Consider the following 24,631-nt stretch of genomic DNA (forward strand, 5'->3'; position numbering starts at 1 on the left):
GTGGTCTTTGCAGAATCCACAAGTGACGATTAGCTGTGCTATCAGCCCAAAGCAACTCTGCTCCAAGTGGAAGCTACATGAAACTACAGCACAAGCACAGACCTCCGTTTAAAGCAAATGCTTAGAAAGATGGACACCAAGTGCTGGAGTAACTCAGCGGGACAGGCAGCATCTCTGGATAGAAGGAATGGGTGACGTTTTGGGTTGGGACCCTTCAGACAGAGTCATGGGAGAGGGAAACGAGAGATATGGAAGGGCAAGGTGTGCAAATGAGAGATCGAAAGGGACGAAGCACAAGGAAAATAAATCCTTTATTAATTAAAAGAGATAAATTACAGGTTAAACAATAACTTACAGGTTAAAACAGTAGCAGCATTAAGTCAAGTAGGGCAGGCAATACACTTCATTTTAATGACAACATGCATTTGACAATTTAAGAATCAGGACTGACGTCAGTTGCAAGATAGTGCTGATCCTCAGTTCATTCTTCCTAGCATACTTGTTCTTCACAGTCTGCAGCAAAGAGAAAAGACAACAGCATCTGATAAATGCACATAATGGCAGCACGGTTGTGCAGCGGTAGAGTTGCTGCCTCACTGCGCCAGAGACCCGGGTTCCATCCGGACTACGGGTGCCGTTCTGTACGGAGATCGCATGTTCTCCCCGTGACACGTGTAGGTTTCCTCCGGGTGCTCCGGGTTGCACGCCAAGATGCACAGGCTTGCAGTTTAATTGGCTACAGTCAGTTTGCAGGATAGTACAGAGATCACTGGTCGGTGGGCCGAAGGACCTGTTTCCGTGTTGTATCTCAAAATTAAACCAAAGGCATCTGGCTTGCTAGAATTTTAACTTGCGCGCAAATGTAGAAAACTTAAGTCAGGCACGTGGAGTGCTAATCTCTCTACTTATTTTAATCTCTGCACAATAAGGGAGACACAAAGTATACGATGCATAGCAAAGGACAGACTGCACCCCCTCCAAACACATCTAGATTTCCTGCCATCAGGCATGAGATACCGTAGCATCAAGGCCCGGACAACCAGACTGCTAAACAGCTTCCTTCCACAGGCTGTAAAGGGCCGGTCCCACCAGCATGCGACTCCGTGCGGCGAGCGCGACCTAACGTGGTCGCTTGAGCTGTACGGCCTCGCGGGGCCGATCGCACTTCGATCGCCGGAGCCGTATGGAGTTGTGCGGAGCTGGTCCCGACATCGCGCGGGGCTCCGAAAAACTGACCGTGTTCAAAAATTCCGCGCGGCAACGGCATTGAGGCCGTACGCACCGCCTCGGCGGGCATACGCAGCATCTTGACGCCGTACGCAGCGTCTTGTTGCCGTACGTCACGCGCAAACTTCCCCCGGACTTCGCTCATACTTCACGTCAATCACTCGACCGCCGCACGGCCCCCGTTTCCGGTTTGGTCGCGCTCGCCTCATGCAGGTGCATGCTCGTGGGACAGACCCTGAAGGCTGCTAAACAGTCACTCCACCTGATTCTGCTGCATTTTTGCAACGACAATTTAACAACAACTCTGGCACTGGCCACTTAAATCAGCTGCCCTGGACAATTTATGACTGTTTTTACTTGTATTTTAATGTTGCTGTTTTTTACCCGCACTTTTTGAACTATTCGTATTGTTTTTATCAGGGACTGGATTGTTTTTATTGTTTTTATTTATGTGTGAAATGTTTAAGTTTTATGTGCGATGCTCTGGTATTCCCTGGGAAACGTCTTCTCATTTTGCACTGTACAACTGTTGCTTTGCAAGATGACAATAAAGGTTGATTGATTGATTGAATAGATAAGTTTAAGAAAGAACTGCAGATGCGGGAAAAATCGAAGGTAGACAAAAATGCTGGAAACATAGAGAACATAGAAAATAGGTGCAGGAGTAGGCCATTCGGCCCTTCGAGCCTGCACCGCCATTCAATATGATCATGGCTGATCATCCAACTCAGTATCCCGTACCTGCCTTCTCTCCATACCCCTGATCCCTTTAGCCACAAGGGCCACATCTAACTCCCTCTTAAATATAGCCAATGAACTGGCCTCAACTACCTTCTGTGGCAGAGAATTCCAGAGATTCACCACTCTCTGTGTGAAAAATTTTTTTTCCTCATCTCAGTCCTAAAAGATTTCCCCCTTATCCTTAAACTGTGACCCCTTGTTCTGGACTTCCCCAACATCGGGAACAATCTTCCTGCATCTAGCCTGTCCAACCCCTTAAGAATATTGTAAGTTTCCCGAAACGTCACCTATTCCTTCGCTCCATAGATGCCGCCTCACCCGCTGAGTTTCTCCAGCATTTTTGTCTACCGAAGAATAGATATGGTCAATAGTCAGACCTTTCTTTCCAGTGCAGAAATAAAGATCAAAGGGTATACCTTTAAGGTATGGAGAAATGTATGGAGAAAGTATCAATGCATTGTGCCTGGAATACACTGCCTGGGATGGTGGAGGCAGAAAATGCTGCACAAGGCTTTTAGAAAGGTGCATGGATAAACAGGGAATGGAGGGATTATGAATCACATGCAGCAGAGGGGATTAGTTTACCTTGACATCAATACAATACAAATTTATACGTCACATGCACCAACTAAGGTGCAGTGAAATGAATTTGCCAGCAGCGATACAACTGAAAAAAGAACGCACAATACATAATAGAATTCAACATAAACATCCACCACAGCATCCCTATCTGTGTTGGAAGGCAACAAAGTTCAGTCAGTCCTCCTCCTTTGTTCATCCGTGATCGGGGCCGTGAACCCTCAGTAGTCGCCGCTATGGACGGCTCAATGTAGTACAGGCCCTCTCGACGGAGTGATCAAAACTTCAACGTCAGGACGGTCGAACACGCTCTGCGGCTTGGAGAGCCCGAATCAGCCACTTTCCCACCGGAGACCGCGGGCTTCAGGATGTTACAGGCCACAGGCCGGCGGTTGGATTTCCTCTCCGGTGATCCCCAGCAAAGGGACCACAGGCTCCGGACGGTAAATCCACGCCACGCCCACGGCTAGAAGCTCCGCAGACCACAGCCCCATGATGCCAAGGTCACCAGGCCAGCGATCGGAGCACTCCTCTCTAGCGACTACCCCCCCGGCAAGGGTTTGCCCCCGCTCCACGATGGAAAAGTCCACGCTGCGCCCGCTGCTGAAGCTCCGGGCCCGACTCCGGGAAAGGCCGCTCCAATCCAAGCTGTTAGGCCGTGAGAGGGGAGGCAGAGAAGCAACATGGGAAAAGTTGCCTCGCCGTCGAGGAAATTACTAAAAAATTGTTTTCCCCCTCCCCCCCCACACCCCACCAGACACACAGAGAGAACCAAAACAAACACTTGGACATACCAAAAAAATAATTAAAAATAACGAACACTGCTGGCAGGGCAGCCGACTAGCAGCACCCCCAACTGGCCCTGATTTGGCATATTTGGCACAGACAATGCTGTCTGAACGGCATGTTCCTGTGTTGCACTGTTGTATGTTCACAAGGCTGTTTGTGCACTGCTGCTTGCAATTTGTTGTATCAAAAGGTACATTATTTGACCAGGCTGGAATGCAGGGCAGCACAGCGACCACCATATACTTCAGTCTTGAAGGCCCCTGGGCAGTATATTGTCAGAACATCTTTCTACACTGCAAGTTTGTTGAATTACATAAGAGGCGGCACAGTGGCACAGCGGTAGTTGTGAGTTGCTGCCTTACAGCACCAGAGACCCGGGTTCGATCCCGACTACGGGTGCCATCTGTATTGAACATGGTAGCTCTCCCCGTGACCTGCGTGGGTTTTCCCCGGGTGCTCCGGTTTCTTCCCACACACCAAAGGTGTCCAGGTTTGTACGTTAATAAGCTTCACTAGAAAGATTGTAACTTGTCCCGTGTGTGCAGGATGGAACTAGTGTAGGGGTGATCGCTGGCCAGTGGCGACTTGGTGGGCCGAAGGGCCTGAATCTCTAAACTTTGAAGAAGTTAAGTAGTGCCAATAAAGCTAGAGTTTAGAACAACCTACCATGTGCCTGGTGCGGCAGTTGGTGACTTGCACAACATTTTTTGCTATGTGTTGCATAACTGGTAGAAGATCCTCTTCTTCATACAAGAGGTAATACTGCAAGAGGGGAGTCTGAAAAAAACAACAATGCATTATGTACAGTTCTGGTCAGTACGGGAATAGTTCGAGTAGATGCACAGAGTCTTTTACTCAGAGTAGGGGAATCGAGGACCAGAGGACATAGGTTCAAGGTGAAGGGGAAAAGATTTAATAGGAAACTGAAGGGGTGACTTTTGTTGGGAACTTTTATGGAACAAGCTGCCAGAGGAGGTAGTTGAGGCTGGGACCATCCCATCATTTAAGAAGCAGTTGGACGGGTACATGGATAGGACAGGTTTGGAAGGTTATGGACCAAGCGCAGGCAAGTGGGGCCAGTGTAACTGGGACATTGTTGGCCGGTGTGGGTGAGTTGGGCCAAAGGGCCTGTTTCCACACTGTATGACACCCCATTACAGAAAGGAGAAGGTGACTCGAGAGAGAAGCAGAGGATGTTTATCGAACACTGCCTGGGTTTAAGGGCATTAGCTACAAGACAAGGTTGGACAAACTTGGATCTTTTAATCTGGAACGTCATGTTGAGGAGAGACCCGATAGAAGGATACAAAAGAATAAGAGGCTTATATAGTTTTGATATACAGACTGTTAAACCTCCAGGGTTAAAATCTGTGGAATTCTCTGCTTCAGAGGGCGGTGGAGGCAGGTTCTCTGGATGCTTTCAAGAGTGAGCTAGATAGGGCTCTTAACAATAGTGGAGTCAGGGGATATGGGGAGAAGGCAGGAACGGGGTACTGATTGTGGATGATCAGCCACGATCACATTGAGTGGCGGTGCTGGCCCAAAGGGCCGAATGGCCTACTCCTGTGTCTATTGTCTGATTACTGGCAGCTTGCAAAATATACTCACCCATTCACCAGAGTGGAGGAGTTTCTGAGCGAGATGGAAGGCGGCAGCAGCAATCAGGGACGGAGGATAATGGACCATGTCGTAATCCCCCATTGTCAGCTCCATCAAGTATTTAGCAAGAGCATGTTGTTCTGTGCTGGACTGAACAAAATGACATATCGAGCGAGTCAGGAATGTTTAATTCCCATCCGTACTAAACGCAATAGTGAAATTCTTACCTTGCAGCAGCTTAATAGGCTTATAAATGTGATACGCCGATCAATTAAAAATTCAGTTGCTGTAACGAGCATTAGTAACAGTGATCATCAGTCTGAAGAAGGGTCTTGACCCAAAAAGTCACCCATTCCTTCTCTCCAGAGATGCTGCCTGTCCCACTGAGTTACTCCAGCATTTTGTGTCTATGTTAGTAACCATAATTCTAGTGCAAAAACCAAAGTCCTTCGTGCAACCGGAGACTAACTATAGAAGTCCAAAGTTTACGTTAGTGTCGTGCGATGGTCAAGAGCCCGATTCTTAGTTTATAGATACAGCGTGGAAGCAGGCAGGCCCTTCAGCCCACTGAGTCCATGCTGACCGTGGATCACCTGGGTGTTAGTTCTGCATTATCCCATTCCCTTCACACACCAGGGGCAAATCACAGTAGACAATTGATCCACAAACCCGCATGTCTTTGGGATGTGGGAGGAAACCAGAGCACCTGGAGGAAGGTCAGGGGGAAAACGTGCAACCTCTACACGTACAGCACCCGAGATCAGGATCAAAGCCAGGTCTCTGGTGCTGCCTCCGATGGCTGTTGGAAAGAAGCTATTCTTGAACCTGGCGGTCATGGTATCCGGGCTCTTGGATCTTCTGCCCAGTTGGAGGATGGAACTGAGTGTGGCCAAGGTGGTGCGGGTCTTTGACGACATTGGCTGCCTTTGAGGAAAGACCTGCAGCTTCCGTCAATGGTGGCAAACCCAGTACCCGTGATGGACTTGGCAGTGTTTACTCTGCTAGATACAAAAAGCTTTGAAGCTTTAAGCTTGAAAGATTACAATATACTAGTTATTAGGGACAATTGCAGGAAATGCAATCAATCTAATAGGACCATTCCATTTCAACCACGATAGAATGCACAATAATAAGCAGTAGACAAAAGTTTGACGATACCACAATTTCCATTGGAACTGTGGGCAGGTTCATGTCAGGAAACCCGTCTGAAAATTGTCTAAATTGATCTGCCTTATCCGTCACATTAAAGTTATTACGTTCTAGGAGCAGATTTAGTCCATTCGGCCCATCAAGTCTACTCCGCCATTCAATCACGGCTGATCTATCTTTTCCTCAAACCTAATTCTCCTGCCTTCTCCCAATAACCCCAATAACCCCCGACAAATGTTTCACACAGAGTTGTGAGTCTGTGGAGTTCTCTGCCTCAGAGGGCGGTGGAGGCCGGTTCTCTGGATACTTTCAAGGGAGAGCTAGTTAGGGCTCTTAAAGATAGCGGAGTCAGGGGATATGGGGAGAAGGCAGGAACGGGGTACTGATTGGGGATGATCAGCCATCATCACATTGAATGACAGTGCTGGCTCGAAGGGCCGACCTATTGTCTATTAGTTTATTGTCACGTGCACGGAGGTACAGCAAAAAGCTTTTGTTGCCCCATTCTGCCCAGTCATGAAAGCGACACAGACTTGTGGGGAGAAAATAAAGTGCTTACATCTGCAACTTTCGATGCTCTTCTGAGGAAATGCAGTGGAAGAGGTTTGCCAAGGGAAAAGTCGAGCTTCTTCAGTATGCACCTCTCCATTTGACGGATTTGTGCGCAGGTGTAAGCGTTGTCTGTGATGACTACAAAGTCTCCAATTACTGGAGGAAAAATCTCTTCATATTTGCAAGCAACAAACATTGCCGTCACGCCAACAAGTTGCAGATTCTTCTTGGTTACCGGGTTATCCTGAGAGACAAGAGTAGTCCATGTTATAAAGTAGAAGAGTCCAGATTTACTTCTGCGTTGAACTGCTTTTATCTCGTTTGCTTTATCAAAGACCTACTTACAATAAAGCTGCTATTTAAAGCAGGCACGAGGGGCTGGTTTACAGAAAAGACAGGTGTGGAGTAACCCAACAGCTCTGGAGAACATGAATAGGTGACATTACAGGTCAGGCCCCCTTCTTCAGACTGGCTGCAGCAAGGAGCAAGCTGGAAGAGTTGGTGGGGTGGGACAACCCCGGCAAGTGGAAACGAGGAACTGCAGATGCTGGTTTACAAAAGGACAAAACAAAGTGCTGGAGTAACCTAGCGGGTCAGGCAGTATCTCTGGAGAACATGGATAGGTTCAGGCACTGACCCTCAGACAGATTTGAGGTGGGCTGAAAGGTAGCTGGGAGAGGCGAGGCAGGACGGAGCATGGCAGGTGGACACAGGTGAGGGCGTTTTTGTAGGCAGATGGTTGGAACAAAGGAAAGAGTTTAAAGCAGGGAGTGGAGGGACAGAAGGATTGACGAGTTACAAATTGTGAAGCCAGAGGAAGGAATGGGAAGGGGGAGAAACACATGCCAGGGGTAAGGGGGTGAAGTGTGGGGCGTCTTTGGCGATCAGCCTACAATTGGTGGATTCAATGTTCACACCGCTGGGTTGTAGGCTGCCCAAATGGAGGACGGGTTGCTGGTCCTCCAGTTTGTGAGGCGCTTCACTCTGGCAATGGAGGCGGTCCAGGGCAGAGAGGTCAGTGCGGGACTGGGAAAGGGCAAGTGATAGGTGGAAGCAGACAAGACGGGTGTTGTTTGGCCGATGGGCATGCGGCGGCCAGAGGTGGCACGATGACAAAAGCTCGAGATAAGAAGAGGCAAGAGGAAGGGATATTGGTTGAAAGGAACAGGGCAAGAGGGACAGGTTGTTGAGTCAGAGTGATACTGGTTGGGGGAGATATGTGCCCCCCCCCACCCATGTTTTGAGAGGTGGGGGACAATCCCCCCCCCATGTTTTGTGACCCGGCCAGTTCCCAGGTGGCCTGCGTATCCCCGGGACTGGCTGTAGCGCCCAGGCCACCTCGCCTGCCCCACACTCCAAAGACGTGCAGGTTTGTAGGTTAAGTGCTTCAGCAAATTGTAAATTGTCCCTAGTGTGTCAGATGGTGCTCGTGTTTGCTGGTCTGCGCAGACACGGTGGGCTAAAGGACCTGCAGTTCCCAGCTCGCCTGCCCTGGGGACTGGCTGTAGTTCCCACGTCACAAAAACTAATTGGAAAAAAAAATACGCCTGCGGGCCGGATGATTTTGGCCCATGGGCCATGTCCTAGGTGTCAGGCCTCATTGTGCCCCCCCCCCCCCACCACCCCCCCCACCCCCGCCATGTTTTAACAGCGAATTCCGCCCATGATCAACTGATTAAAAATAGATGGGCAGACAGTTTGCAGGGAAGAATACAGAGCCCATTTTTCCCCTCAGGAATACTTACCTGGAGAAATCTGTCAATGATGGACACAGTCATGTACAGGCTTTCTGGAAGAAGCTTGAAGTTCACTTGGACTTGCACGAGCCAGTCTATTAAGACAGCGCGCATGGGTCCTGTGATCCCCTGTCCTGTCAGGTAGTCTGGTCTTACTGCCTGATCAACCTGTGGGGGGGGGGGGGGGAGGGGGGGAAAGGACTGGTTACAATCTGTAGGTAGATAGAAGAAGCTGGAGTAACTCAGCGAGACAGGCAGCATCTCTGGAGAGAACGAATGGGTGACGTTTCAGGTCAAGACCCTTCTTCACACTCCAAGTCAGAGGCGAGGGAAACAAGAGATACAACAAGCCACATAGAACAAGCGAATGAACTAATCAAATAGTGAATGAATAGCAAAAGGCCTGGATAGAGGGGATGTGGAGAGGATGTTTCCACTAGTGGGCGAGTCGAGGACCAGAGGTCATAGCCTCAGAATTAAAGGACATTCCTTTAGGAAAGAGAGGAGGAATTTCTTAGTCAGAGGGTGGTGAATCTGTGGAATTCTTTGCCACAGATGGATGTGAAGTCCAAGTCAGTGGATATTTTTAAGGCAGAGATAGATTCTTGATTAGTGCAGGTGTCAAGGGTTATGGGGAGGAGAGTGGGGTTAAGAGGGAAAGATATATTGGCCACGATTGAATGGCAGAGTAGACGATGGGCCAAATGGCCTAATTCTGCCCCTATCACTTATGAATGGTATGCAAGAGGACAAATCAAAGCCAACAAGGAAAGGTGGAGCCAACAGTGGTCCATTGTTGGTTGTGGGGAAGGTGATAATGAGTTATACAAACAGTGAAACTAAGCAGGACGACAGTGAAACTAGTATGACTAGGGTGGGAGAGGAAGGAGTACAAGGGTTACTTCAAGTTAGAGAAATCAATAATCATACCACAGGGCTGTAAACTGTCCGAGTGACATTCTACTGTGGTAAAGCCATGGAAGTTAGTGTTTCACGTGTTAAATTCATAGAATCTTTCATTAGAAAGATATAAGAATAATAAGAATAAGGGGCAGGCCATTTAGAACGGAGATGAGGAAAAACCTTTTCACCCAGAGAGTTGTGAATCTGTGGAATTCTCTGCCTCAGAAGGCAGTGGAGGCCAATTCTCTGGATGCTTTCAAGAGAGAGTTAGACAGAGCTCTTAAAGATAGCGGAGTCAAGGGGATATGGTGAGAAGGCAGGAACGGGGTACTGAATGTGGATGATCAGCCATCTTCACAGTGAATGGCGGTGCTGGCTTGAAGGGCCGAATGGCCTACTCCTGCACCTATTGCCTAAATAGAACTAAACACTTTTGAACAAGCACAATTGAGCAATGTGGTACATCAACTTGTAGTGGCAGAACTGGTGGTGGCTCAGTGATGTTAATAGCACCAGGACAGGCTCTTCAGCCCACTATCTCTGTGCCAAACATGCCAAGTTAAACTCATTTCCTCTGCTTGCAGGTGACCCATAACCCGCCTCGACCATGTGTCCATCTAAAAACTCATTAGAAAGCATGGAATACCACACCAAACTCAGTTAACATGAGCTGGTAGATATTTACCTTGGGGTAGAGCTGAGGGGCGGAGCTAAAGGAAGAGGATGCACAGGTGAGGACTTTATTCCAAAGATCCTATAGCGAGCAAGATAGTCCACTCGACAAAAAAGGCGTAGTGCGGTCATGGGCAGATTCATGGGTAATTTTCGGCCCCATCTCCGTAACCGGCTTCCGTCTCCACACCAAAGACCCCATAGCGGAGCAAAGACAACTAGTGCAGAGACGGAAGCCGGTTACAGAAACATCCTCGTAAAAGTTCTTTGGTAAAAATCTTCTCCCCATTTTCAGAATTATAATTTATTAACACAAACTGTTCCCCCGCAGTGTTGATTACACTGCGAGTCGGGTGGGGTCGGGTTACTGAAATGGATGAAAAAAAGGCCCACGTACCACTCCGTTGCGTACTACACGTCAGCCCATTGCATTTAGAAGGAGTGGTCTATCTTGCTCCGCTATAGGATCTTTGCTTTATTCCTTAATAATAATAATAATAATCTTATTTATATAGCACATTTTTAGTCAACTTATTTTTAGTCAACTTGCATTGACCCCAAAGTGCTTCACATAATTACATTACATTTACACACAGGCAAAGGTGGGTGAAGTGTCTTGCCCCAAGGACACAACGACAGTATGCACTCCAAGCGGGATTTGAACCGGCTACCTTCCGGTCGCCAGCCAAACACTTAGCCCATTGCGCCACCTGTCGTCCCTTGGAGTGTGGGAGTCTGAGGAGTAATCTTGGCAGTGTATAAAATCAGAAGGGAAAGAGGGCAAATGCTTGGAGTCCTTTACCCATAGAGGAATCAAAAACCAGAGGATATACACTTACGATGAGAGGGGCAGGATTTGATAGGAACGCACAGGGCAACGTTTTGCACTGAGGGAGGTGGGTATATGGAAGTTGATGCCGGAGGAGATAGTCGAGGCAGGTACTGTAAACCAGTGTTGCCGTACTCATTTTTTAGGTGTCAAACAGGAGCATCATTTCAGGCTTTGCTTGAGAGGGGAGGGGGGGGAGGGGGAGGGTGGGCAAGCTGGTCTCCCGAGATGGTCAAACAAGAATAATGCATCCCATAAATCCCCGTTTATAACTAGTACAATAAAACATATGATACTTAATTTAATAATATGACTAAATATTGCACGGTTGTGCTCATAGAAACATAGAAAATAGGTGAAGGAGCCAGCATCGCCATTCATTGTAAACATGGCTGATCGTCCCCAATCAATAACCCGTGCCTGCCTTCTTCCCATGTCCCTTGACTCCACTAGTCCCTAGAGCTCTATCTAACTCTCTCTTAAATCCATCCAGTGACTTGGCCTCCACTGCCCTCTGTGGCAGGGAATTCCATAAATTCACAACTCTCTGGGTGAAAAAGTTTTTTCTCACCTCAGTCTTAAATGGCTTCCCGTTTATTCTAAGACTGTGGCCCCTGGTTCTGGACTCGCCCAACATTGGGAACATTTTTCCTGCTCACTAATAATCATGAAATATAAATATCAAGCAAGTAAAGAAAAAGATTGTAATGATGTATTTTTACAGAGGTGCCAGCCCGGCACGGCACCAACTCGCCTGCCTCTCGCGCAGTTCTGGGCCTTCACACACACACACCCACACACCCACTCACACCTGCAATGGACCACAACTCTACTTCATTCATCGCCCGATCCACGCCCTCAACAAACGCTTCCCTGCCTATCTGGGCTCTACCAAGGATGACAAGCTTGCCCGCCTCCAGACCGCTCCCTCCACCGACACTCCTCCACTCGACTGCCCGCCCGCAGGCCCGGAGCTCCACCGCTGGGCCCCGGCTCTCCGCCTGCCCGACCACCACAAGGCCAAGATGGCCACCACGAGGAGGAGCAGCAGCAACATCACCGCCTTCCCGGTCAAACCCAAGCACGGACAACCAAAACTGCCGCGGTTGTCGACTCTCACCACCTACCCGGGGCCTCCGCGCTGTTGTCGACAACTATCATCACCACCCCCCCCCCCCCCCCCCGGGCCCACCGCCGTTGACAAACCATTTCACTACTCCAGGCCCCCACAGGTCTCCACCAGCAAGTCCGCCAGCGTGCTCGAGCCGTCACCTCACTAGAGTTCCAGGCTCAGCACCAGGCCCACAACCTCCACCACGTAGACAATTCATTGCTGGCTGTTGGGTCGGTGAGAGAATTATCAGATGGTGCAACTCACCAGGGGGAAGGGATGGAGAAGGAGGGGATGCAAGAGTTGCTTAAAGTTCAAGAAATCAATATTCATACCACTGGGCTGCAAGTTGCCCAAGTGAAAGGTGAGGTGCTGTTCCTCCAATTTACATTTGGTCTCACTGAAAATGGAGGAGGCCCAGGACAGAAAGGTCAGTGTGGGACTGGGAAGGGGAATTAAAGCGTTTGGCAACCGGGAGATTGCGTATGCCTAGGCGGACTGTCAATTCAAGGTGCTGGATTTAGAAGAGTCATAGAGTGATACAGCATGGAAACAGACCCTTTGGCCTAACTTGCCCACACCAGCCAACATGTCCCAGCTACACTAGTCCCACCTGCCTGTATTTGGCCCATATCCCTCCAAACCTGTCCTATACACGTACCCGTCTTGAAAGGTTTCTGGGATAGTCCCTCCTCAACTACCTCCTCTGGCAGCGCGATCCATACACCCACCACCCTTTGCATGGAAAAAGTTACCCCTTAGATTCCTATTACATTTCCCCTTCACCTTAAACCCATGTCCTCTGGACCTAGAGCAAGAGCAGCATTTCATCCCAAACTTCAAAAGTCACTCCCGAGCCAGCCCCATAGCAGAAGCGTCCACGTCGAGGAGCTAGTAACTGGAAGTATCCCGAGCATATTATGCTACCACCATCATCTACTGCGACCAGTGATGGCTTCCACCGATTGCCGCCGGAAGCCTGCGCCCTTTTCAGGACGGACGATGACAGCGAGGTCAGCATTTGTAACAAGATGGACACGAAAAGAAGACGACTCCCCACCCAAAAGAGATATTGAACAAATGTACCGTTCTAGTACACTGCACTAGCGTTACTAGTCACTCACGTTACTGTTCGATGAACTTTTGTATCTTTGTCGACACTTGTACTGTCTCGGCAAGGCCTACTGTACGATTTTACCGCAAAACAAAGCATTTTACTGTACATAGTAACATTGACATTAAAGTATTCATAAGTGATTGTAGTAGAATTAGGCCATTCGGCCCATCAAACCTACACCGCCATTCAAACATGGCTGATCTATCTTCCCCACTCAACCACATTTTCCTGCCTTCTCCCCGACACCCATGCCAATCAAGAGTCTACTATGCCTTAAAAATATCCATTGACTTGGCCTCCACAGCCTACTGTGGCAAAGAATTCCACAGATTCACCACCCTCCGACTAAAGAAATTCCTCCTCATCTCCTTGCTAAAGGAATGTCCTCTTATGCTGAGGCTGCAGTGTACGACCCCTGGCCATAAACCCTCCCACTAGTGGAAACATCCTCTCCACATCCACTCTATCCAAGCCTTTCACTAATTGGTAAGTTTTCAATGAGGTCCCACCTCATCCTTCTAAACTCCAGCGAGTACAGGCCCAGTGCCGTCAAACACTCATCATGTGTTAACCCACTCATTCCTGGGATCATTCTTGTAAACCTCTTCTGAACCCTCGTCAGCACCAGCACATCCTTCCTCAGATAGAGGACCAAAAATCGCTCACAATACTCCAGTATCATTCCACAATTAATAATCAACACTGATGCGTACAACTCTAGATAAAAGTTCAGAGAACGGGAAAACTAACCTCCAGTTGCCGCAAATACTTGAATATATCTTTAACATATTCACTGCAGTTCACTATATCATTGCCGTCCTTTATATCAACATCTTCAACAGGAAGGATCTCTACAGAGAAGGCATCATAGAGCTCAGGCGAACACATTGAAATGTCCATTGGCGTTGGTGGAACCTGTAGAAGATTTGTGAAATATTAATTTGGAGAAGTGGTACATGGCCCACAGAATTAAGCATCGCAAGTTGAAGCTCTGAAACGCGACATCATTTAACATTTCCAGTTTCCATTACTATATTGTAGGTATATAGAGAGTCATAGAGTGATACAATGTAGAAACAGGCCCTTTGGCCCAACTTGCCCACACCGCCCAAAATGGCCCAGCTACACCAGTCCCACCTGCCTGCCACCAGTCCAAGTCAAGTCAAGTCAAGAGAGTTTTATTGTCATGTGTCCCAGATAGGACAATGAAATACTTGCTTGCTGCAGCACAACAGAATATTGTAGGCATAAATACAGATCAGATCAGTGTGTCCATATACCATTGATATATATATATATACACACACACACACACACATAAATAATCATAAATCCATATTCATTTACCCAATGTATTCCTCTCATGATTTTTTTACACCTCTACAAGATCTCCCCTCATCCTCCTGCGCTCCAAGGAATAGAGACCCAGCCTATTCAACCTATCCCTATAGCTCAGACCTTCTAGTCCTGGCAACATCCTTGTATATCTTCTCCAAACCCTTTCAAGCCTGACAATATCTTTCCTATAGCATCGTGCCCAGCACTGAACAGTAAACACATCCGCGCCTTCCTCCCTCGGAACATGGACCCGTTGCAGTTTGCATACCGTCCGAACAGATCCACGGACGATGCGGTCTCCCAGGTCTTGCACACCGCTCTCTCCCATCTGGACAGCCAGAAGGGGGGCTACGTGAGGATGCTGTTCATAGACTACAGTTCAGCCTTCAACACGATAGTCCCCACCAGACTGGCCGGGAAGCTACTGGAATTGGGGCTCAACATCTCCCTGTGTGCCTGGGTCCTGGACTTTCTCACCGCCAGGCCCCAGGTAGTCAAGATGGGAGGGAATACATCAAAGTCCCTCACCCTGAGCACAGGATCACCCCAGGGTTGCGTCCTCAGCCCCCTATTGTACTCCCTGTACACACATGACTGCGTGGCTAGATTCAGCTCCAACTCAATAATTAAGTTTGCTGATGACACTGTGGTGGTGGGCCTGATCTCAGACAACGATGAGAAGGCCTACCGGGAGGAGGTGGCTGATCTAGCACTCTGGTGCCAGGAGAACAGCCTCCTCTTGAACATCAAAAAAACGAAGGAGCTGATCACGGACTTTAGGAGGGCACATCATCCGAGGACGTACACTCCATTGAGGATAAATGGGGATCCTGTGGATAGGGTGAACTGTTTTAAATATCTGGGAGTCCACATCTCCGAGGATATGACATGGGCATCACACGCCTCAGCACTCGTGAGTAAGGCAAGGCAGAGCCTTTACCACCTCGGGCAATTGAGGAAATTCAGAGTGTCTCCGAGGATCCTCCAGTGCTTATACGCAGCGGCAGTGGAAAGCATCTTGTCCGGGAACATTACCATCTGGTTTGGGAATTGCTCTGCCAAGGACAAGAAGGCTCTGGAGAGAGTAGTGCGTTCAGCCGAACGCACTATGCGAACTTCACTTGCCCCCCTGCAGGAACTATACATCAGGAGGTGCAGCTCCAGAGCCAACAATATCATGAGAGACCCCTTCCACCCCTGCAACGGACTGTTCCAGCTGCTACGGTCAGGCAAACGCCTCCGTTGCCATACGGTGAGAACGGAGAGGTTGAGAAGGAGTTTCTTCCCAGAGGCCATTCGGACTGTAAACGCCTATCTCACCAGGGACTAATGCTACTGAACATTTTTCCATCCATTATTTATTATGTAAAAGAGTATGTGTGTTATGATTGTGTTTATAGTCTGTTTGGTCGTTTGTCTTTTGCACAAAGGTCCGCGAGCATTGCCACTTTCATTTCACTGCACATCTCGTATGTGTATGTGACAAATAAACTTGACTTGACTATACTCTAAATGCAGTCTCATCAACGTCTTATACAACTGCAACATGATCTCCCAACTTCCATACTCAATACTCTGACTGATGAAGTCCAAAGTGCCAAAAGCCTTTTTGTCCACCTTATCCACCTGCGACTCGACCTTCAAGGAGTCAAGCACCTGCACTACTAGATCCCTCTTGTCTGCAACACTCTCCAGAGGTCTACCATTTACTGTGTAGGTTCTGCCTTTGCTAGACATCCCAAAATGCAACACCTCACATTTCTCTGTATTAAATTCCATCAAATACATGATCTACCTTTAGAGAAAGTGACACATCACCTAAAATGATGATATAATGATGGGATAAGAAACAAGTGGTCAGGTATATGGATAGGTACACAAAAATGATGGAGAAACTCAGCGGGTGCAGCAGCATCTATGGAGCGAAGGAAATAAGCAATGTTTTGGCCCAAAACGTTGCCCATTTCCTTCGCTCCATAGATGCTGCTGCACCCGCCGAGTTTCTCCAGCATGTTTGTGTACCATCGATTTTCCAGCATCTGCAGTTCCTTCTTAAACAGGTACATGGACAGGACAGGTTTAGAGGGATATGGACCAAACACAGGCAGGTAGGACTAGTGTAGATGGGTAGAATGAGCCAAAGGGCTTATTTCCACACTGTTTGACTCTGAAATGGCAAATCCCATTCAAATTTAGAGGCTGGCATCCATCTCTTTAAAATACTCATTTTAATTAAATGGCAAATCAAGGCTGTTCTGAAAATGGTGTAACGAACCAGCAGCTGAGCATTGGCTTAATTGGTTCAAATATCAAATAGTTTAATGATATATTTAAACAATGCTATGAATGGTTAGGACATCAAGGATCTATCCAATCTGGGATTACATATCCTTTCACCCAAAGCTGTTGACAAAACGGCTCAAACTTTAATCAATTGTAAATTTTAAACCAGTTCAAGGATTATTTTTTTACTTCAAGTTCAAGTGAGTTTATTGTCATGTGTCCCTGTATAGGACAATGAAATTTTTGCTTTGCTTAAGCACATAGAAAACAGTAGGCATTTACTACAAAACAGATCAGTGTGTCCATATGCCACGATATAAATATATACACACATGAATAAATAAACTGATAAAGTGCAAATAACAGAAAGTGGTTATTAATAATCAGAGTTTTGTCCGAGCCAGGTTTAATAGCCTGATGGCTGTGGGGAAGTAGCTATTCCTGAACCTGGTTGTTTCAGTCTTCAGGCTCCTGTACCTTCTACCTGAAGGTAGCAGGGAGATGAGTGTGTGGCCAGGATGGTGTGGGTCTTTGATGATACTGCCAGCCTTTTTGAGGCAGCGACTGCGATAAATCCCCTCGATGGAAAGAAGGTCAGAGCCGATGATGGACTGGGCAGCGTTTTCTACTTTTTGTAGTCTTTTCCTCTCCAGGGCGCTCACATTGCAAAACCAAGCCACGATGCAACCGGTCAGCATGCTCTCTACTGTGCACCTGTAGAAGTTAGAGAGAGTCTTCCTTGACAATCCGACTCTCCGTAATCTTCTCAGGAAGTAGAGGCGCTGATGAGCTTTTTTGATAATTGCGTTAGTGTTCTCGGACCAGGAAAGATCTTCAGAGATGTGCACGCCCTGGAATTTGAAGTTCTTGACCCTTTCAACCATCGACCCGTTGATATAAATGGGGCTGTGGGTCCCTCTCCTACTCCTTCCAAAGTCCACAATCAGCTCCTTGGTTTTGCTGGTGTTGAGGGCCAGGTTATTGCGCTGGCACCATATGGACAGTTGCTCGATCTCTCTTCTGTATTCCGACTCATCCCCATCAGTGATACGCCCCACAATAGTGGTGTCGTCAGCGAACTTGATGATGGAGTTCGTACTGTGGTTCGCTACGCAGTCATGGGTATAGAGCGAGTACAGCAGGGGGCTGAGCACGCAGCCTTGAGGTGCTCCCGTGCTGATTGTTATCGAGGCTGACACATTTCCACCAATACGAACAGACTTTGGTCTGTGGATGAGGAAGTCGAGGATCCAGTTGCAGAGGGATGCGCAGAGACCCAGTTCTGCGAGTTTGGTAACCAGTTTGGAGGGGATGATTGTGTTAAATGCCGAGCTGTAATCAATGAATAACAGCCTGACATATGAGTTTTTGTTGTCCAAGTGGTCCAGTGCGGAGTGGAGGGCCAGCGAGATCACATCCACCGTTGATCTGTTGTGGCAGTACGTGAACTGCAGTGGGTCCAGGTTTTTAATCGAGGTAGGAGTTGATTTGCCCCATGATCAACCTCTCAAAGCACTTCATCACCACCGGCGTTAGTGCCACTGGTCGATTGAGGCACGTCACCTTACTCTTCTTGGGCACCAGTATAATTGATGCCCTTTTAAAGCAGGTGGGACCTGCTTTTGAGCCCATTTCAGAAATTCTGCACAATGCAGGGAAAAGCCAATTTCTAAACTCTTCTAAACAAGATTACAACCGCAGGTTGCATGGGGTAAACTTTAACTCCAATGTGTTTGTCTTGGTATTCAAATTGGAAATTCAAACTTATTAAATAATGATTGGCAAAAATTAATTTCAATCCCCTCATGCTCCAGATTGCCAAATGTCAGCATTTAAACCAAAGAAAGAAACAAGGAACTGCAGGTGCTAGTTTACAAAAGGACAAAGTGCTGGAGTAACTCAGTGGGTCAGGCAGCATCTCTGGAGAAAAAGGAGGGGTGACGTTTTGGATTGGGGGGGGGGATTGGGGGGGAAATCCAAATCAGGGCCAGCAACAGATGATCTCAGCCAGGATTAGTACAATCCCAAAAAAGATACACTGTTGCGGACTGTGTCATAGAGTGGTACAGTGTGGAAACAGTCCTTTCGGCCCAACTTGCCCATGCCAACCAACATGACCCATCTACACTAGTCCCACCTTTCTGTACTTTACCCATATACCTCCATACCCGTCCTACCCATGTACCTATCTAAATAGACAATAGGTGCAGGAGTAGGCCATTCAATGTGATCATGGCTGATCATCCCCAATCAGTACCCCGTTCCTGCCTTCTCCCCACATCCCCTGACTGCGCTATTTTTAAGAGCCCTATCTAGCTCTCTCTTGAAAGCATCCAGAGAACCTGCCTCTACCGCCCGCTGAGGCAGAGAATTCCACAGACATAGTTAGATAGGGCTCTTAAAAATAGCGGAGTCAGGAGATATGGGGAGAAGGCAGGAATGGGGGACTGATTGGGGATGATCAGCCATGATCGCATTGAATGGCCTACTCCTGCACCTATTGTCTATTGACCTCCCAACTTCTATACTCTATACTGTAGGTGATTAAGGCCAAAGCCTTTTTAACCCCCCTATCTAACTGCAACTCCACCTTCAAGGAACTATGTACCTGCACTCCTAGATCCCTCTGCTGTACAATACTCCCCAAGGCCCTACCATTCACTGTGATGCCAATATCATCCATCCTTTTTCTCCAGATGCTGCCTGACCTGCTGAGTTACTCCAGCACTTTGTGTAAAGCAACATCGGCAGTGTTTCGGCATAGAGAGAAAATGGATAGGCGACGTTTCGGGTCGGGACATGAAGATGACTGAAGAAGAGTCCCCGAGCCAAAATGGCACCTGTCCATGTTCTCCAGATATGCTGCCTGGCCCACTGAATTACTCCAGGACTTTCTCTTTATTCAAAACAAATATGCACGGTTTTACTCGATCTGTTTAAATCTCGACCTTTACCACTTCTTCTGGGACAAAGAATTCCCGCTGCGGAACCTCTGGCTGTCTCAATATCTTCACTGGTTCCTTTATCGGAGAGAGACATTTTCCCATCTCTGGGTTTGTTGCCATTTCAGCCTGCACCAGGATACAAATACAACCAAATGTAATCGATTCATTCATCAAATGTTGAGAGCAACAGATCTTAAATACACTAGTAGAAATTTTAATGAAGAACCCCAAATTAGTTGTGGCAAATGGGGATGTTTCTCTTGTGCAGCAGCAGCACAATTCCGAACTGTAAATATACGAGGTAGTGGATTTGGTCTCCATTTGTCGACTTCTTACAAGCATATGGTGCAACACAAACGTAGAAATGATCCGTTTCAGGACTGGGTGAATGGTGGTCAAGAATAACAATTTGCTATCTCCCCCTTTATTCTTCTGCTTTCTACCTCTTCTTATTTTCTCACTTTCTGATATCACACACTTCTCTATTTCTTTTCTATTCTCTCTCCGTCTCCTTTTTATTGTTAAAATAAAAGAAAATAAGAAGCTGTACATGAACTGTAACATGTCAATATATACTAGGTACCTATGGTACCATATTATTGTACTTACTTCTAACTAATTTTTTTTTTTTTTAATAAATAAATAAATAAATAAACAAACAAATATATGAGGTGGTAGTATTTTGTCCATCAAAATGGCACACCAAGCTATGACCATCACATTACTTCAATGCCCAAAGCAAAGCTTTGTAGCTGTGTGCACCGCCATTCTTAGTCTTCTATATGCCACTGAGAAGCATCTTTGAAAAGCCTTCACCACCAAACCTTGTCCCTAGTGTAGTCACAAAGAACTGCAGATGCTGGTTTAGACCCAAGGTAGACAAACTGCAGGAGTAACTCAGCAGGTCAGGCAGTAATCCTGGAAAATCCTGGATGGGTGATGTTGCTGCAGAATGGTCCCGACCCAAAATACCCAGGGGGAGTTGAAGTGTTGAGCCACTGGGAGATTGGGTTGGTTAATGCGGACTGAGTGGAGGTGTTGGGCGAAGCGATCGCCAAGCCTGCGCTTGTTCTCACCGATGTAGAGCAGCTGACACCTAGAGCAGCGGATGCAATAGATGAGGTTGGAGGTGCAGGTGAACCTCCACCGCACCTGGAAAGACTGCTTGGGTCCTTGGATGGAGTCGAAGGGGGAGGTAAAGTGACAAGTGTAGCATTTCCTGCAGTTGCAAGGGAAAGTACCAGAGGAAGGGGGTGGTTTTGGTGGGAAGGGTAGAATTGACCAGGGAGTTACGGAGGGAGCGGTCTCTGCGGAAAGTCGAAAGGGGAGGAGATGGGAAGATATGACCTGTGGTGGGATCCCATTGGTAGACAAAAAAAAGCTGGAGAAAATCAGTGGGATCCCGATGGAGGTGGTGAAAATAGTAGTTTACACCGCAGCAGTATGAACATTGATCTCCAATTTCAGGTAGTCCCTGCTTTCTCCCTCCTTCCCCTCCCCTTCCCAGCTCCCACAGCCCACTGTCTCCGCCTCTTCCTTTCTTCTTCCCGTCTCCCCCCACCCCCACAGTCTGAAGATGGGTCTCGACCCGAAACGTCACCTATTCCTTCGCTCCATAGATGTTGCCTCACCTGCTGAGTTTCTCCAACATTTTCATCTAGCTAAAGCTGAAAAATGTTAGCAAGAACTAGACTCCATATTGGGATGTGCTTCCATTGAAATTGGGAGCACCATCCATTCCAACAGCAAGTTGCATTATTCATAAAGTCATAGAGTCTTACAGTGTGGCCCAACTTGCCCATGTCAGATCTACACTAGTCCCACGCCTCCGCTTTGCCCATATCCCTCTAAACCTGCTCTATCCATGTACCTGTCTAAATGTTTCTTAAATTTTGGAAATACAACTCAGCGGGTCAGTCATCTCTGGAGAAAAAGGATGGGTAACATTTCAGGTCGAGACCCATCACACAAAAGTCCTACCAGTTTATACCAGGGCAGCACAACAGTAGAGATGCCGCCTCACAGCACCAGAGACACAGGTTCGCTCCTGACTACAGGTGCTGTCTGTATGGAGTTTGTACGCTCTCCCTGTGACCTACATGGGTTATCTCAGAGACCTTCAGTTTCCTCCCACACTCCAAAGACGTGGAGTGTGGTAGGTTAATTGGCTTGGTATAATTGTTAAAAATGGTTCCTAATGTGTGTAGGGTAGTGTTAGTGTGCGGGTAAAAATCGCTGGTCCGTACAGGACGGACTCAGAGGGCCGAATGGATCTCTAAGCATCCGTGCTGTATCTCTGAACTAGAGTGGATTTTAAACAAATCATTAATCACAGGACAACATAAAATTTGTAGAAATTGGGACAATGAAGCAGCTTCACCTTTTTAAGGGCAACTTGATGCCATACAATGGACTCTTTTTGTTTTTAATATCCACCATGGGCTGGAAAGACACACTCTTTCTTCCAAGGTACACACGAGTGGAATCACAGGTCTTTGATAGAGGAATTCGAGAACCAGAGGATATAGGTTTATTAAATGGACATCTGTTACGAGCTGCGCATGGGAAACCTGGAATTGTAGACTTTTGTGTGATTGGCACCAAGTTACCCATCCCTTTTTCAAGATGACTGACCCGCAAATTTCCAAAACATGACATTTACACACGAGTGGAATAAATCAGGTAGTTGAGGCACACAGAGTATCTTGCGTAGAAGGTACAGGATACCGAGTTGGATGGAATTCGAGAAGGCCGATGGGCCCGAATGGCCTACTCCTATACGTGGTATTACGGTGAGATAGGATAGATTTAGATGGACATTGGCCAAACGGGGACTAAGATTTAATGGGAATCTGAGGGGTCATTTTTTTTACACAAAGGGTAGTAAGTGTATGGAACGAGCTGCCGGCGGAGGTAGTTGAGGCAGGGGCTATCCCAATGTTTAAGACAATTGTAGGACTTTTGTGTGATGGGTCTTGACCTGAAATGTTACCCATCCTTTAATAGCTCCAGAAAGATGACTGATCGGTCCAGCTGAGTTGCATTTCCGGGATTTTTTGAAAAAATTTAAGAAACATTTATCTGGACAGCCTTTGGTACAGAGATTAGTGGTGCAAAATCACATGATATTGGGGGTGTGGAATTCTCTGCCAGCAGAATTAACAGGTAGAATTGAGGCTAGTTCCGCAAGGCTCAGTGCCCGGACCCCAGATATTTACAATGGTGACATATATTTAAGAGGGAGTTAGGATGTGGCCCTTGTGGCTAAAGGGATCATGGTGGTTATGGAGACTGAAAAAGCAGGTACAGGCATGAAGAAAGCCTTCCGAGATTTGGAGGAGAGGCAGCCTATGATCATATTGAATGGGTATTGGAGCAGTTTTGGCTCGATGGGCCGATGGCGTAGGTTCACCTGCACATACCTATTTTCTACGTGTCTATGTATTTAGACAGGTACATGGATAGGATAGATTTAGATGGTTAGGTGCACTGGTTATGTAAACCAGTGCACCTGGAGAAAACCCTCACAGGTCACGGGGAGAACGTACAAACGCTGTACAGACAGCACCCATAGTCAGGATCGAACCTGGGTTTTGTGCCTGAACTATGGAAGATGTCAGCATTTAACTTTAAGATTGTGGGGATTACTCCGAAGTAGCTAAATTAGTATCACCACAATTTCAAACCACCTCAAGATTTTGGTCACCAATTCAATTTTATTGATTATATGGCATAATGTCCAGGGCTTCGTCAAACAAAACATAGGTGTAAAAGAGATTTAGTGTATAAACAATGAACAAAGGCAAGACGGTACAAAAAAGTGAAAAGTAAAGTTCTTGTTTGCCCTCATTTATTTGAGCTTCTGTGCATTTTATATTGGGGAGCAGCAGGCAAGGTGTGCAGACCAGACTCAAAAAGCAGGCAAAATCCTAACCTGCACTGCAGATCTAATTAGGGATTATTAAATCCAAGACACATGAAAACAAAGGCTTTGATATGCAAGGGAAACAATCTACCAAATCCTCATCATTAAAATTTGATGAGGCAGCATCTCTGGAGAAAATGGATGGGTGATGTTCTGAAGAAGGGTCCCAACCCAAAAACATCACCCATCCATTTTCTCCAGAGATGCTGCCTGACCCAGAGTTACTACAGCAATATGTGCTTAACATAGGCACCGTTGGCAAGGTTTAATGAATCTTACCTGTGTTCACTATGGAGGATATTTAAGTGGGAGAAGTCAAGGGATGAGATAAAGATCTCTATAACAAGGCAAAATCAAATCAAATTTAAACAACACACAGCTGTAAAACAAAGGCTGTAGAGGCCCAACCCAAAACATCATCTTATCCATTCCCTCCGCAGGTTAGTTCAGAGAAGCACAGAAACAGGCCCTTCAGCCCACCAAGTCCATGCTAACCAGCAATCCTGATACACTCGCACTATCCTAGCCACCAGGTACAATTCACTGGTTTTTTTTTACCAAAGCCAATTAACCTATAACCCTGTGCACCTTTGGAATATAGGTGGAAATCTGAAAAGCCAGTCACAGGGGGAACATACAGACAATAAACATAGTCAGAATGACACCCACTGCACCACCAGATAGATGCTGCCTGACCCACACCAAGCACCTCCAGCACCTTGTCCTTAACTTCACACCCAAATCAATTAAAAAAATCAAAAGGGTGGTTGCTAGCTTACAAAAAAGGGACAGGGGGGGGGGGGGGGGGGGGTAGTTTAAGAATTCAACATTACAGATAACAGTACGAAACAGGCCATTCAGCCCACAATGTCTGTACAACGTCATGAAGCCAAGACCAAGGCTTTTCCGTTTGCACACACACACACACAGACAGACAGACAGACAGTCGCATCTATGTAGACGCCTCTTAAATGCCACATGTTGCAACACCGCCCTACCGAGCAGAGTGTTTTACACTTCATTTTGACTGGAATTTATTTTGGACTTAACGGAGATTCAGCAGCACAGAGACAGGAGATAAGTGTGAAGGATATAGAGAGAGACAGGAGAGACGGCGGCGGAATCCTTGATGAAGC

General features: G+C 47.1%; 1 protein-coding gene across 2 annotated transcripts; it reads right to left on the bottom strand.

Annotated features, from left to right (window-relative positions):
- Positions 1-204: 204 nt before the first annotated feature.
- On the bottom strand, positions 205-19,989 carry LOC129695062 (G2/mitotic-specific cyclin-B1-like). 2 transcript variants are annotated; one of them, XM_055631816.1, is made up of 7 exons: positions 19,574-19,989; positions 13,755-13,919; positions 8,382-8,540; positions 6,644-6,880; positions 4,945-5,085; positions 4,003-4,113; positions 205-513 (listed from the first exon to the last, which is right to left on the bottom strand). In XM_055631816.1, the coding sequence occupies exons 1-7, from the start codon at positions 19,910-19,912 to the stop codon at positions 409-411; spliced, it is 1,257 nt and encodes a 418-aa protein (XP_055487791.1). In that variant the 5' UTR covers positions 19,913-19,989; the 3' UTR covers positions 205-408. The 2 variants fall into 2 exon arrangements, with proteins under 2 accessions (XP_055487791.1, XP_055487800.1); XM_055631825.1 differs by lacking the exon at positions 19,574-19,989 and having other exon boundaries at positions 207-513; positions 13,755-14,530.
- Between the last annotated feature and the right edge of the window lie 4,642 nt (positions 19,990-24,631).

The sequence above is a fragment of the Leucoraja erinacea genome, chromosome 3 (assembly GCF_028641065.1).
Source record: "Leucoraja erinacea ecotype New England chromosome 3, Leri_hhj_1, whole genome shotgun sequence".
Taxonomy (NCBI): Eukaryota; Metazoa; Chordata; class Chondrichthyes; order Rajiformes; family Rajidae; genus Leucoraja; species Leucoraja erinaceus.

Excerpts from the sequence above, each read along its gene's own strand:
- LOC129695062 (XM_055631816.1), bottom strand. The coding sequence starts at position 19,912 with ATGCTTGTAAGAAGTCGACAAATGGAGACCAAATCCACTACCTCGTAT. Across the intron at positions 5,086-6,643 it reads GAGCATCGAAAGTTGCAGAT|TCCAGCACAGAACAACATGC; the intron begins GTAAGCACTTTA and ends CATTTTGTTCAG. Across the intron at positions 514-4,002 it reads ACTGCCGCACCAGGCACATG|ACTGTGAAGAACAAGTATGC; the intron begins GTAGGTTGTTCT and ends TCTTTGCTGCAG.